This window comes from Anomaloglossus baeobatrachus, chromosome 1, assembly GCF_048569485.1.
Source record: "Anomaloglossus baeobatrachus isolate aAnoBae1 chromosome 1, aAnoBae1.hap1, whole genome shotgun sequence".
NCBI classification, from domain to species: Eukaryota; Metazoa; Chordata; class Amphibia; order Anura; family Aromobatidae; genus Anomaloglossus; species Anomaloglossus baeobatrachus.
In genome coordinates this window covers 925,356,230-925,370,835 of record NC_134353.1, presented here as the reverse complement: position 1 = coordinate 925,370,835, position 14,606 = coordinate 925,356,230, and the positions used below count along the sequence as shown (strand labels likewise).

The 14,606-nt window shown below is 49.1% G+C and overlaps 1 protein-coding gene across 1 annotated transcript in view; it reads right to left on the bottom strand.

Moving 5' to 3' along the window:
* NARS1 (asparaginyl-tRNA synthetase 1) overlaps positions 1–14,606 on the bottom strand; it is a 90,233-nt gene that overhangs the window by 29,654 nt on the left and 45,973 nt on the right. Inside the window, exons 5-9 of the mRNA XM_075328128.1 lie at positions 6,006–6,095; positions 4,313–4,391; positions 3,931–4,001; positions 3,111–3,197; positions 1,412–1,633 (exon numbers count right to left, since the gene is read on the bottom strand). Of these exons, the coding sequence (XP_075184243.1) occupies positions 1,412–1,633; positions 3,111–3,197; positions 3,931–4,001; positions 4,313–4,391; positions 6,006–6,095 (549 nt within the window). The remainder of the gene's footprint in view (positions 1–1,411; positions 1,634–3,110; positions 3,198–3,930; positions 4,002–4,312; positions 4,392–6,005; positions 6,096–14,606) is intronic.

Below are 14,606 nucleotides of genomic sequence, written 5' to 3'. Positions count from 1 at the left end.
CTTCCTGACTCCACATCCGGCAATCAGACTAGTTCCCTGGATCAATACCCTGTCATAAAATCTAATATACATAACTGGTAATATTAAATTTTTCAAGAAAGGCGTCCAGGCTCTGCTTAAATGTTAGTAGTGAATCACTCATTACAACATCATGCGGCAGAGAGTTCCATAGTGTCACTGCTCGTACAGTAAAGAATCCTCGTCTGTGATTATGATTAAACCTTCTTTCCTCAAGACGTAGCGGATGCCCCCGTGTTCCAGTCGCAGGCCTAGGTGTAAAAAGATCTTTGGAAAGGTCTCTGTACTGTCCCCTCATATATTTATACATTGTGATTAGATCCCCCCTAAGCCTTCGTTTTTCCAGATTAAATAACCCCAAGTTTAATAACCTGTCTTGGTATTGCAGCCCCCCCATTCCTCTAATAATCGTGGTGGCTCTTCTCTGCACCCTCTCCAGTTCAGCTATGTCCTTCTTATATATCGGTGACCAGAATTGTACACAGTATATAAGTGCGGTCGCACTAGTGACTTGTACAGAGGTAGAACTATATTTTTTTCATGAACACTTCTACCTCTTTTAATACATCCCATTATTTTATTAGCCCTGGCAGCAGCTGCCTGACACTGTCCACTAAAGTGAAGTTTACCATCCACCCATACACCCAAGTCTTTTTCTGTGCCCGTTTTACCCAGTGTTCTACAATTAAGTACATAATCATAAATGTTATTTCCTCTACCCAAGTGCATGACCTTACATTTATCTACATTAAACTCCAATTGCCACTTCTCAGCCCAATCCTCCAATTTACATAAATCTCCCTGTAATATAAAATTATCCTCCTCTGTATTGATTACCCTGCAGAGTTTAGTATCATCTGCAAATATTGAAATTCTACTCCGCATGCCCCCAACAAGGTCATTTATAAATAACGATCGATCCAGGAAGGCAGAAACGGTAACAAACCATCTCTGCCTTCTCTATGAGATCGGCTGTGCCTGACAGTTGGCTGCCCGCGCTACTATGCAGGGATGTTTTAGAACGTTGCTCCAGAGTAGAATGCAATGCAGCCGCCCAAACGTTTATAGTCTATGGGTGGTCCGCAAGTAGTTAAATATCAGTTTTCAAATTAGGAAAAAAGTGTGTGTGTGTTTGGGGGAAAATAATTTAAACTTATGGGTTGTTTTGGTTTTTTTTTATAAGTTGTACATAGGGACCCCTGACTCTTCACCAACAGTGAGGGAGAGAACACTGGGCAGGGAGAATTTCATTCTTGATCCCTTTGTTTTTCCCGGAGATCAGAGACATCTGATAGCTGCTTACTACCCTTTCAAAACATATGCATGCTCAGTTGATACAAGAGGCATGTACAGGCTGGGGGATGGGGTTGGGGGATAGTTGTCGGTCGCTTACCTCATAGTAGCCTCTGTCAAAGAAGTGGTTGCGGAAGCAGTTGATGACGGTGGAGCGGATCTTGAAGATCTTTGACATGTTCTCTCCTCGGATCATCATGTGACGGTTGTTTAGCTGGACATCCACATCCGATTCTTCATTGATCAAGTTATCGGCGCCGCCAGCGGGAGCCAATCCGATAAGCTCCCAGTAGTCACAGGCCAGCTCGTGCCCGCCTGGGGCCTGGAAGGATCAGACATCAGATCAGCAAATGGGGGACGCCACGTGTAGAACGAGTGTTTACAGCAGCAGCCACTATGTCCACCGAGCAGCCGCAGGGTCTTATATATGGATAGGGAAGGTGAGCTATATGTACAGTTCACAGCTACCCTCTCCATGTATACGCACAATTCACAGCTACCCTCTCCATGCATACACACAGTTCACAGCTACCCTCTCCATGCATACACACAGTTCAAAGCTACCCTCTCCATGCATACACACAGTTCACAGCTACCCTCTCCATATATACGCACAGTTCACAGCTACCCTCTCCATGCATACACACAGTTCACAGCTACCCTCTCCATGCATACACACAGTTCACAGCTACCCTCTCCATGTATACACACAGTTCACAGCTACCCTCTCCATGCATACACACAGTTCACAGCTACCCTCTCCATGTATACGCACAGTTCACAGCTACCCTCTCCATATATACGCACAGTTCACAGCTACCCTCTCCATGCATACGCACAGTTCACAGCTACCCTCTCCATGTATACGCACAATTCACAGCTACCCTCTCCATGCATACACACAGTTCACAGCTACCCTCTCCATGCATACACACAGTTCACAGCTACCCTCTCCATATATACGCACAGTTCACAGCTACCCTCTCCATATATACGCACAGTTCACAGCTACCCTCTCCATGCATACGCACAGTTCACAGCTACCCTCTCCATGCATACACACAGTTCACAGCTACCCTCTCCATGTATACACACAGTTCACAGCTACCCTCTCCATGCATACACACAGTTCACAGCTACCCTTTACATGTATACACACAGTTCACAGCTACCCTCTCCATGTATACGCATAGTTCACAGCTACCCTCTCCATGCATACGCACAGTTCACAGCTACCCTCTCCATGTATATGCACAGTTCACAGCTACCCTCTCCATGTATACGCACAGTTCACAGCTACCCTCTCCATGTATACGCACAGTTCACAGCTACCCTCTCCATGTATACGCACAGTTCACAGCTACCCTCTCCATGCATACGCACAGTTCACAGCTACCCTCTCCATGCATACGCACAGTTCACAGCTACCCTCTCCATGTATACGCACAGTTCACAGCTACCCTCTCCATGTATACGCACAGTTCACAGCTACCCTCTCCATGTATACGCACAGTTCACAGCTACCCTCTCCATGTATAAGCACAGTTCACAGCTACCCTCTCCATGTATACGCACAGTTCATAGCTACCCTCTTCATGTATATGCACAGTTCACAGCTACCCTCTCCATGTATATGCACAGTTCACAGCTACCCTCTCCATGTATATGCACAGTTCACAGCTACCCTCTCCATGTGTACGCAAAGTTCACAGTTAGGGTCGTCTGCCGTCCTGACCGTCCGATGTTGGGGGTACAGCATATATGTGTTGGGTAGAGACCATATAATAGGAAATAGTCACCTGCTTTCCTTCTGGCACGAGGTCCAGGGTCCCGTATAGGGCCACAGTGCTTTCTGTAGAGAGGACCAGCCCATTATAACACTGGCACTGGAAACACAGGAAAATACAACATAGTCAGTCACCATGGAGTAGATGGTCTACGTTCAAGTGTCCGTCTGCAGAAACGTATATTTGCCCAAAATGGCACAAAACAGAGCACACGCTAACGCAGTGCGCTCCATAGCAGTGAATGGCCCTGTCGGGCGCATGCGTCCGGAGCACGCTTAGAGTGGGGGAGGGGCGGTCCGGACGGATGCTCCGACGGGACATGTGGACGTATGGTAAAACGCAATCTGAAAGGTGCCTTATATATGAGTGTCTGAGAAAGGGTCTGACTACTTATGACCATGTGATATTTCAGTTTTTCTTGTTTAATAAATTTGCAAAAATTTCTAAATTACGTTTTTTTTTATCAAGATGGGGGATGGGGAGCAGAGTGTACATTAATGAGAAAAAAGGAATTTTTTTGAATTTACCAAATGGCTGCAATAAAACAAAGTGAAAAATTTAAAGGGGTCTGAATACTTTCCATACCCACTGTATGCATATTTCATATATATATAATAAATATATTTCATATATATATATATATTTCATATATATATATATATATATATATATATATATATATATATATATATATATATATATATATATATATATATATATATATTCATTCTATTTTAGTTGGAGCCTTTCAAATTGAGCAAGATCATTGGGGTCGCACCATAGATTGGGGTCCCTATTTTTTGTCACTTCTATTATTCGGCAGGACACTCACCAGTTTCTCGCTGAGGACACATTGAAGGTATCCGGTCCCATCTCTTAGGACAATAAACATTAAGGTTTTTCCTAAAGTGAACAAGACACACAATCAGTACAAGTGACTATATGAATTCACAAGTGACAGGTTCAGTTCTGCTGCAGCGCCCCCATAGGAGAAATGCATCATTACACGTGAAATGAATGGACTGCTCGTGTAACACGTGGAGTGGCAGTCGCTCCTTACTTTAGCGGACATATGAGGAGCCCAAACATTGGACCCTAATATGGTGTTAAAAATTTAATTTTTTAAACCTTATCACGCCTTCAATTAGATGGAAAATTCTCCAAAACATGGGAATCCAGGCGATTCCAATATAAGAAGTCAATAATAATGATACCTTGCCTGCGCAGCCTGTGGACCCAGCCAAACACTTTCACTCGCTGTCCGCGGTGCGCTTCCAGCTCTCGGATTTTTGCCTATAAAAGCAACAAAAAAAGCATGAGGGCCTAGGCTACAAATCAATTGTCAAAAATAATACGATAATCTGTCTTTGTATAAACACTGTTTAAATGCTATCATGTATACTTGGGTGCACATCCTGGAATATATTATTGAAACTAATCATGATAAGCTGAACAAAGCAGGCATTCAGGAGGATACCTTAAGCTGGTGTCACACATAACGACGACGACAACGACGTCACTGCTACGTCACCATTTTCTGTGACGTTGCAGCGACGTCCCGTCGCTGTCGCTGTGTGTGACATCCAGCAACGACCTGGCCCCTGCTGTGAGGTCGCCGGTCGTTGCTGAATGTCCAGCTTCATTTTTTGGTCGTCACTCTCCCACTGTGACACACACATCGCTGTGTGTGACAGCGAGAGAGCGACGAAATGAAGCGATCAGGAGCCGGCACTGGCAGCTGCGGTAAGCTGTAACCAGCGTAAACATCGGGTAACCAAGGGAAGTCCTTTCCCTGGTTACCCGATGTTTACGCTGGTTACCAGCCTCCGCTCTTGCTGCCAGTGCCGGCTCCTGCACTGTGACATGTGGCTGCAGTATGCATCGGGTAATTAACCCGATGTATACTGTAGCAAGGAGAGCAAGGAGCCAGCGCTAAGCAGTGCGCGCGGCTCCCTGCTCTCTGCACTGTGACATGTAGCTGCAGCACACATCGGGTTAATTAACCCGATGTGTGCTGCAGGAGAGCAAGGAGCCAGCGCTAAGCGCGGCTCCCTGCTCTCTGAACTGTGACATGTAGCTGCAGCACACATCGGGTTAATTAACCCGATGTGTGCTGTAGGAGAGCAAGGAGCCAGCGCTAAGCGCGGCTCCCTGCTCTCTGAACATGTAGCACAGCGACCTTATGATCGCTGCTTCTGCTGTGTTTGACAGCTAAGCAGCGATCATAACAGCGACTTACAAGGTCGCTGTTACGTCACCGAAAATGGTGACGTAACAGCGACGTCGTTGTCGCTGTCGTTTAGTGTGACACCAGCTTTAGACTGGTCTCTTGAATGTCATTAACAAGCAGCTGATGTACGTGCATAGACTTTGCTTGGCTCCAGGTGCCTTATCAAGGACAGTTTAGTCATGTAGGAAACTGTAGCCAAATAAGGGAGTAAGTGAAACCAAGTTAGATAATTGGTTAACAGCAATATGAATGTACTGAATGAATTTAATGTGTGATTGTTTTACAATATACGGGTTAGGAGAGCATTGAGCTTCTCCCAGATAGAGATATGTCTCTATGTGGTCATTTTTCCTGATTCATTTCCATCTGCGCCGTTCTAATCTGGACTCCTCCTCCGAGACCCTGAGAGACCCCCTAGAGGTCTCCCCCAACACCAGCAAAGTCTACGAGAACTCTGAATTGCTGTGCACACGTTTCTTTTTCTTTTACCCTTGCAGATTTGGTACAGAAAAAAAATCTGCTGCATGTCAACTGTTGGGATGCTTTTTCCTGCACAAAACCAGATGTGTTTTATAGTGTGTTTTTCATCCAGAAGGTGCAGATTTGATGAGCAGAAATCTTCTTCACCAAATCTGCAACGTGCGCACATACCCTAAATCTGCCCCTGGGGTTCTTACCGTGACTGGCTCAGGGAGACTGGGGTCATTTTGGATGACGATTTTTTTGGCTTCTTCTAAATTCTTTTCACGTCTAAGGTTGTCCTCGGCCTGGAGAAAAGAAAATTGAGGATTTTAATAAATCCAATGCAATTTGGAAAGAGAAAGAAATTATCACCAAATGGAGAACATGCATAGTCACAATCAGGGGCAAGTAGCAGCTCATAGCAAAACTTAAATTTTTTTTGTAAAAAGAAAAAAAAAGTTTATTATAAAATATATAAAATAATCTGTCTACTTTACACAGAATACAGGCTGCCATATACAGGAGCCTGTATTCCGCAAAGTCACAAGACAAGGGTAGGATAATGATTTTATTTTAATGGCTTTCCGTCAACATAAAAATTGCTGGTCCCAAATTCCAAGAAGTAAAAATCACCAATAATTTTTTTTTTTTGTTTATGCACAAATGACCAAATGGACTATTGTTCCAGTGATCGCCCCTTTCTGCTAATGACACAGATGCCTTATTTAAATAGTAAGATGGGAAACCCCACTGTCACTTTTTGGGCTGTTTAAACAGCCGTTATCCATGATGATCGCTGGCGGTTCTGTGATCAGCTATGCTTCAACATCTCAGCGGCGGCCACTAGAGGTGAAGTGAGGTATTACATGGCGGGGGGGGGGGGGGGAAGAGAATTTTGTTTACTTACCGTAAATTCTTTTTCTTATAGTTCCGACATGGGAGACCCAGACCATGGGTGTATAGCTTCTGCCTCCGGAGGACACACAAAGTGCTACACTAAAAAGTGTAGCTCCTCCCTCCGAGCATATACACCCCCTGGATGACCATATCTAGCCAGTTTAGTGCAAAAGCTGAAGGAGGACATCCACCCACAAGTAGAGACAGAGCAAAACCCGGAACAACCGGAACCTCTGACTACAACAACAGCCGGTGAAAACACACGGAACAAGAAAACTGCCAACAGGCAACAGGGAGGGTGCTGGGTCTCCCATGTCGGAACTATAAGAAAAAGAATTTACGGTAAGTAAACAAAATTCTCTTTTTCTTCATCGTTCCTTGTGGGAGACCCAGACCATGGGAGGTCTCAAAGCAGTCCATGGGTGGGAAATAATCAGAAAACTGAGAAGTAGGCAAAACCTAACTTCACAAATGGGCGACAGCCGCCTGAAGGATGCGTCTGCCCAAGCTCGCATCTGCCGAAGCATGAGCATGCACTTGGTAGTGCTTTGAAAAGGTGTGCAGACTAGACCAAGTGGCAGCCTGACAGACCTGCTGAGCCGTAGCCTGATGCCTGAAAGCCCAAGAGGCACCGACAGCTCTGGTCGAGTGTGCCTTCATCCCCGGCGGGGGAGGCACCTGAGAACTCTGGTAGGCATCGGATATGGCCGACCTAATCCAACGAGCTAGGGTCGGTTTAGAAGCCGAGAGACCCTTGCGCTGACCTGTGGTCAGCACAAAAAGAGAGGTGCACCGCCTAAGAGCGGCGGTGCGTGACACATAGATCCGGAGCGCCCGCACCAGATCTAAAGTATGCAACGCTTTCTCAAAGCGATGAACAGGGGCCGGACAAAGGGAAGGCAATGAATTGTCCTGGTTAAGGTGGAAAGGAGAAACCACCTTAGGGAGAAAGTCCGGAGTCGGACGGAGAACTACCTTGTCTTGGTGAAAAACCAAAAAAGGTGACTCCGAAGAGAGCGCGGCCAAATCAGAGACTCTCCTGAGAGAAGTTATGGCCACCAGAAAGACGACTTTCTGTGAATGTCGAAACAAAGAAACTTCCCTAAGAGGCTCAAAGGGGGGTTTCTGTAAGGCCGTGAGGACCAGATTGAGGTCCCAGGGATCCAAAGGCCGCCGGTAAGGTGGAATGATGTGAGATGCGCCCTGCATGAAGGTGCGCACCTGAGCCAGTCGGGCGATACGCCGCTGAAAGAACACTGACAGCGCCGAGACCTGTCCCTTAAGAGAATTGAGGGATAGTCCTAGCTGCAGACCGGACTGTAGAAAGAAGGGAATTTTGTTACTTACCGTAAATTCCTTTTCTTCTAGCTCTTATTGGGAGACCCAGACGATTGGGTGTATAGCTACTGCCTCCGGAGGCCACACAAAGCATTACACTAAAAAGTGTAAGGCCCCTCCCCTTCTGGCTATACACCCCCCGTGGGATCACGGGCTGCTCAGTTTTAGTGCTAAAGCAAGAAGGAGGAAAGCCAATAACTGGTTTAAACAAATTCACTCCGAGTAACATCGGAGAACTGAAAACCGTTCAACATGAACAACATGTGTACCCGCAAACAAACCAAAAATCCCGAAGGACAACAGGGCGGGTGCTGGGTCTCCCAATAAGAGCTAGAAGAAAAGGAATTTACGGTAAGTAACAAAATACCCTTCTTCTTCGGCGCTCTATTGGGAGACCCAGACGATTGGGACGTCCAAAAGCAGTCCCTGGGTGGGTAACAAAATACCTCAAGTTAGAGCTGCAAGACAGCCCTCCTCTACGAGGAGGCCACTGCCGCCTGCAGGACTCTTCTACCTAGGCTGGCGTCCGCCGAAGCATAGGTATGCACCTGATAATGTTTGGTGAAAGTGTGCAAACTCGACCAGGTAGCTGCCTGGCACACTTGTTGAGCCGAAGCCTGGTGTCGTAATGCCCAGGACGCACCCACGGCTCTGGTTGAATGGGCCTTCAGCCCTGAAGGAACCGGAAGCCCCGCAGAACGGTAGGCTTCCAGAATTGGTTCTTTGATCCATCGAGCCAGGGTGGCTTTAGAAGCCTGCGACCCCTTGCGCTGGCCAGCGACAAGGACAAAGAGTGCATCAGAGCGGCGCAGGGGCGCCGTGCGGGAAATGTAGATTCTGAGTGCTCTCACCAGATCTAACAAATGTAAATCCTTTTCATACCGGTGAACCGGATGAGGACAAAAGGAAGGTAAGGAGATATCCTGATTAATATGAAACGAGGATACTACCTTAGGGAGAAACTCCTGAATGGGGCGCAGCACTACCTTGTCCTGGTGGACCACCAGGAAGGGAGCCTTGGATGACAGCGCTGCTAGCTCAGACACTCTCCGAAGAGACGTGATCGCTACCAGAAAGGCCACTTTCCGTGATAGTCGAGAGAGTGAAACATCCGTCAGAGACTCGAAAGGCGGCTTCTGGAGAGCAACTAGTACCCTGTTCAGATCCCATGGATCTAACGGCCGCTCGTACGGGGGGACGATATGACAAACCCCCTGCAGGAACGTGCGTACCTGCGGACGTCGTGCTAGACGCTTCTGAAAAAAACACCAATAGCGCCGAGACTTGCCCTTTAAGGGAGCCGAGCGACAAGCCCTTTTCCAACCCAGATTGCAGGAAGGAAAGAAAAGTAGGCAATGCCAATGGCCAGGGGGACACTCCTTGTACAGAGCACCAGTAAAAGAAAATCTTCCACTTCCGTGGTAGATCTTAGCAGACGTGGGCTTCATAGCCTGTCTCATGGTGGCAACGACCCCTTGGGATAATCCTGAGGACACTAGGATCTAGGACGCAATGGCCACACAGTAGGTTCAGGGCCGTAGAATTCAGATGGAAAAACGGCCCTTGGGACAGTAAGTCTGGCCGGTCTGGTAGTGCCCACGGTTGACCGACCGTGAGATGCCTGTCGTCAGAGCTCTTTGATCGTCATGAAACCGGGACCTTGCTGTTGTGCCGATTCGTGAAACCCGTCCGGGTGCAGAGACCATTCTCCTGCGTCCACGCCCTGGTGACTGAGGAAGTCTGCTTCCCAGTTTTCTACGCCCGGATGTGAACTGCGGATATGGTGTATGCTCTGTCTTCCACCCCTAGCAGAATCCGGCGGACTTCCTGGGAGGCTCGCCGATCTGCGTAGTCCGCCTTGGTGGTTGATGTATACCACCGCTGTGGATTGTCCGACTGAATTCGGATCTGTTTGCCTTCCAGCCACTGCAGGAAGTCTTGCAGGGCAATATACACTGCCCAGAGCTCCAGACAATTGATCTGAAGAGTGGACTCCTCTGAAGAGAGTCCTTGATCGTCTGAGAAAGGGGGACGTTCCTGTGTAGGGACATCGACTTCCCCTCCCATTAGCGAAGAATGTTCTATTGAAGTGGACGCAGATGAAACTGCGTGAAAGGGACTGCCTCTGGATGAGGTGTCTCCTTGAAGGAGAGACTGCACCCCCGTCTGTAGTGACCGCTGTTTGTCCAGTGGAAGCTTCACCATCGCTGAGAGAGTGTGAAACCCCAAGCTAAGATATGCCAGCGATTGGGTTTAACTTTGAAAAGTTGAGGACCCACCCGAAACTCTGGGAAGTCTCCAGCGCCATGTTCAGGCTGTGTTGGCATGCCTCTTAAAAGAGTGCCTTGACAAGTAGATGGTCTAAGTAAGGGATCACAGGGTGACCCTGAGAGTGCGGGAGTGGTCCCACTGCTGCCATGAACTTGGTGAAAACCCGTGGGGCTGTCGCCAGACCGAAGGGTAGGGCTACGAACCGAAGATGCTCGTCTTCAATAACGAATCGTAGCAAACGCCGGTGCTCTGGAGCAATCGGCACGTGGAGATAAGCATCCTGATGTCTATTGATGCTAGGAAATCTCCTTGAGACATTGAGGCAATGACGGAGCGGAGGGATTCCATCCGGAACCGCCTGGTTTTCACGTGCTTGTTGAGCAGTTTAAAGGGAACCTGTCATCAGAAATTTCGCCCAAAAGCTAAAAGATTCCCCCTCTGCAGCTCCTGGGCTGCATTCTAGGAAGGTCCCTGTTATTATTGTGCCCCATGTGAGACCAAAATAAAGCCTTTATAAAGTTCTACCTTTTTGTATGCAGCTTCTGTAAATCCGACACGGGGGCGGGCTCTCTGCCGTCCGTTATTCTGCCTCCTGGTCCTGTATGCCGCCCCCATCGCTTTTTTCCATATCTGATGCACCGCCCACTGCTCCAGCCATCCCCGCGCATGCCCAGTGCCAGTCTCACAGGACTGAGCACTGTGACTGCTGGTGACGTGTGCGCAGGCAAGTGATTATGGACGGGGCTATGACTGTTATCAGCAAGTACCCGGCCATAATCTCTTGAGCGCGCAAACCTCTCCAGCGTCACACTGAGCTCAGTGTAGATGCTAGACTGTATGGGCTGCTTCCAGGAATGACGTCCCTTTGTCATGTGATAGTATTTCGAACACGCCCCTATCACATGACAAAGGGACGTCATCCCTGGAAGCAGCCCATACAGTCTAGCATCTACACTGAGCTCAGTGTGACGCTGGAGAGGTTTGCGCGCTCACGAGATTATGGCCGGGTACTTGCTGATAACAGTCACAGCCCCGTCCATAATCACTTGCCTGCGCACACATCACCAGCAGTCACAGTGCTCAGTCCTGTGAGACTGGCACTGGGCATGCGCGGGGATGGCTGGAGCAGTGGGCGGTGCATCAGATATGGAAAGGAGCGATGGGGGCGGCATACAGGACCAGGAGGCAGAATAACGGACGGCAGAGAGCCCGCCCCCGTGTCGGATTTACAGAAGCTGCATACAAAAAGGTAGAACTTTATAAAGGCTTTATTTTGGTCTCACATGGGGCACAATAATAACAGGGACCTTCCTAGAATGCAGCCCAGGAGCTGCAGAGGGGGAATCTTTTAGCTTTTGGGCGAAATTTCTGATGACAGGTTCCCTTTAAGGTCCAGAACGGAACGGAAGGAGTCGTCCTATTTTGTCACCCCGACCAGATCGGAGTAAAAAGTGTCTCTTGTTCCTGAGGAGGAACCGGGATTACGACTCCTACTGCCTGCAGAAGAGCCTCGGCTCGGCCGGTGAGGAAGTTTTTGCGACAAACTGTCTCTCACCCACCGGCCATTGACCTGTGGCAGTTAAATGTCGCTAAAGCGGGGGAGTCTGCCACCGACCGCGGACGCGGAGAGAAAGGGCTGAAAGTCATGAGGAAACCGCCTTGGTAGCGGTTCCTCCGGCTGCCTTCTCCGGGCGTGATTGAGCCCGCCAGGAACCTGCGCCCCTCTGAGCCTTTTGAGTCCTGTTGGACGAGGGCAATTGGGACGTGCCCAAGCCTGGGAAGGACCGAAACCTCGACTGTCCCTTCTCCTGATGGGTCTTGTTTGATAGCTGGGGTAAGGAAGAATCCGTACCCTTGGACAGTTGAATGATTTAATCCAACCGCTCACGAAACAGTCTGTCACCAGATAAAGGCAATCTGGTTAAGCACTTTTGTGGAAGCAGCATCTGCTCCAATCCCTTAACACTAGGAGCGTAACAACACGGAGTTGGCGGACGCCACTGACGTACGGCTCGTAGAGTCCAGGACAGCATAAACAGCTTGAGTCGCAATGCCGACATTGCGAGGTGAAGGACGCTACTGCGGCCAAGATGTACATGTGACCGCGTCCCTCTGCGCAATACTAGCTGAAATAGCTTGGAGTGCCTCTATGGCTGCGAATGCCGGGGCAACCGACCCGCCGATAGCTTCATAGACAGATTGCAACCAGAGGGCTATCTGTCTGTCAATGGCATCTTTAAGTGAAGTCCCATCTTCCACTGCAACTATAGATCTAGCCGCAAGCCTGGAGATTGGGGGATCCACCCTTGGAGCGCTTGAGCACGTCAGGGGGGAAGAGACAACGCGTATCCTCAATACGGTTGGAGAAACGCTTATCGGGATAAGCGTGGTGTTCCTGGACTGCTTCTCTGGAGTCAGATTGACCAGAAAAGTACTCAATATACGCTTGAGATACCGAAATAGGGATTTCTTCTGCTGTGAAGCTGACCCCTCCACTGGAGGAGTTGAGGGAGAAATACCCAACCTTCCATTGATGGACGCTATAAGATTATTCACTATAGCGTCACCATCCGGTGTATCCGGATTGAGAGCGGTCTCAGGATCAGAGTCCTGAACAGCTACGTCTGCATCATCATACAGAGAGTACTGTGATGAAGTCGAGGGCCGTTCTTAGGGAGCTCGCTTAGGCCGTCTGGGACTGTCGTCCGTGTCAGAGCCTGCACCCTGGGATGCATGGGACCCTCCTGGAGCCATGATTTGTTTCGAAATCAGGGTGGCCAGGGGCATTGAATCAACATTGCCCAAGGTCTGTCTGGACTGCAAAGTCTGTAAGATGTTAGTCATAGTCACAGACAATATATCAGCGGAAACTGCAACTCCGTCCCTGTCCCTGGACAGGGATCACAGGTGGTTCTTTTGGCCACCTGTAGCAGAGACCCCGTTGAGTAATTGCACACACTGGGGGTCCTGGAACAGTATCGCATGCAGTACAAGCAGCATAGAAAGCCTGTGCCTTGGCACCCATGTTTTTTTTTTTTTTTTTTTTTTGCTGTTGCCGTCTAGCCATCTAGGAGCATTAGCCAAGAATAGCGACCGTACAGTGCAATGTATAGCATACAAGCATGAAGTACAATAAACACTTCAGCACATGCAGTACAAGGAGCATAGAAAGCCTGTGCCTTGGCACCTTTGCTTTTCTGCTGCCGTTGTCTAGTTATTCAGGAGCATTAGCCAAGAAAAGCGACATACAGTGAATGTATAGCATACAAGCATGAAAATAACCACTGCAGCACATGCAATCCAAGCAGCATTGAAAGCTTGTGCCTTAGCACCCTTGCTTTTCTGCTGCTGTTGTCTAGTCATCAAGGAGCATTAGCCAAGAATAGCGACATGCAGTGAATGTACAAGCATGAAAATAAACTCTGCAGTACATGCAATCCAAGCAGCATTGAAAGCTTGTGCCTTAGCACCATTGCTGTTTGCTGCCGCTGTCTAGCCATCTAGGCGGGTAGACAGCCAAGAATAGCCCTTACAGTGCAATGTAAAGCATACAAGCATAAAGGACACATGACACTGCAGCACATGCAAGACAAGCAGCATATAGAGTCTGTGCTTTAGCACCCCTGATCTTTTGCTGCTGTTTCTAGGTCTGCATCCTGAATAGCAACCGTACAAAAGTACAACAGGACACTTCGGCATTAGTGGGTCAGCACTTTAGTTGCCGCTTACCGCCCGCACAAAAGCGGGTGTGTGGCGCCGGAATCCTGTGCTGGTAGCTCAGCGCTTGTCTCCGTTTTCCCGCTCTGCGTGCCGGAATGGCTGCCGGCGTCCAGAGGAGAGGGGCGGGCCGAGGGCGTGCCCGAGACAAGAGCGGGAACCCGGCGCCCACTGTGTCTAGTGAAGGGGGCTGGAGAATGCAAATAAGGCTCCAGCCCTCGGCGCTGCTATAGAACAGCGTCTCTCCCTTTCCCTGAGTGACAGGGAGGGGGCGGGAACGAAGCGGCGCTAGGCCGCAAAAGCCGGGGACTAAAGTTAGAAGCAGCGCCGCCGTAAAAGCGCGGTCGGCGCGTCCCCGGCGCACTACAAGTCGCAGCTGCGCCCAGTAATCTGCAGGGACTATAAGCCCAGCGCACAGCGCTACAGTCCCCGGCGCACTAGCACACCCAGCAAGCCTGGAGTGTGCGTGGCCTGCCATACGGGGACACAGAGTACCTGAAAGTTGCAGGGCCTTGTCCCTGAACGGCACTCCCGCTCCACATCCAGCAGGTTCTATGGGTCTGTGGATGGAGCCCGGCCTCAGGGCTTGGTGG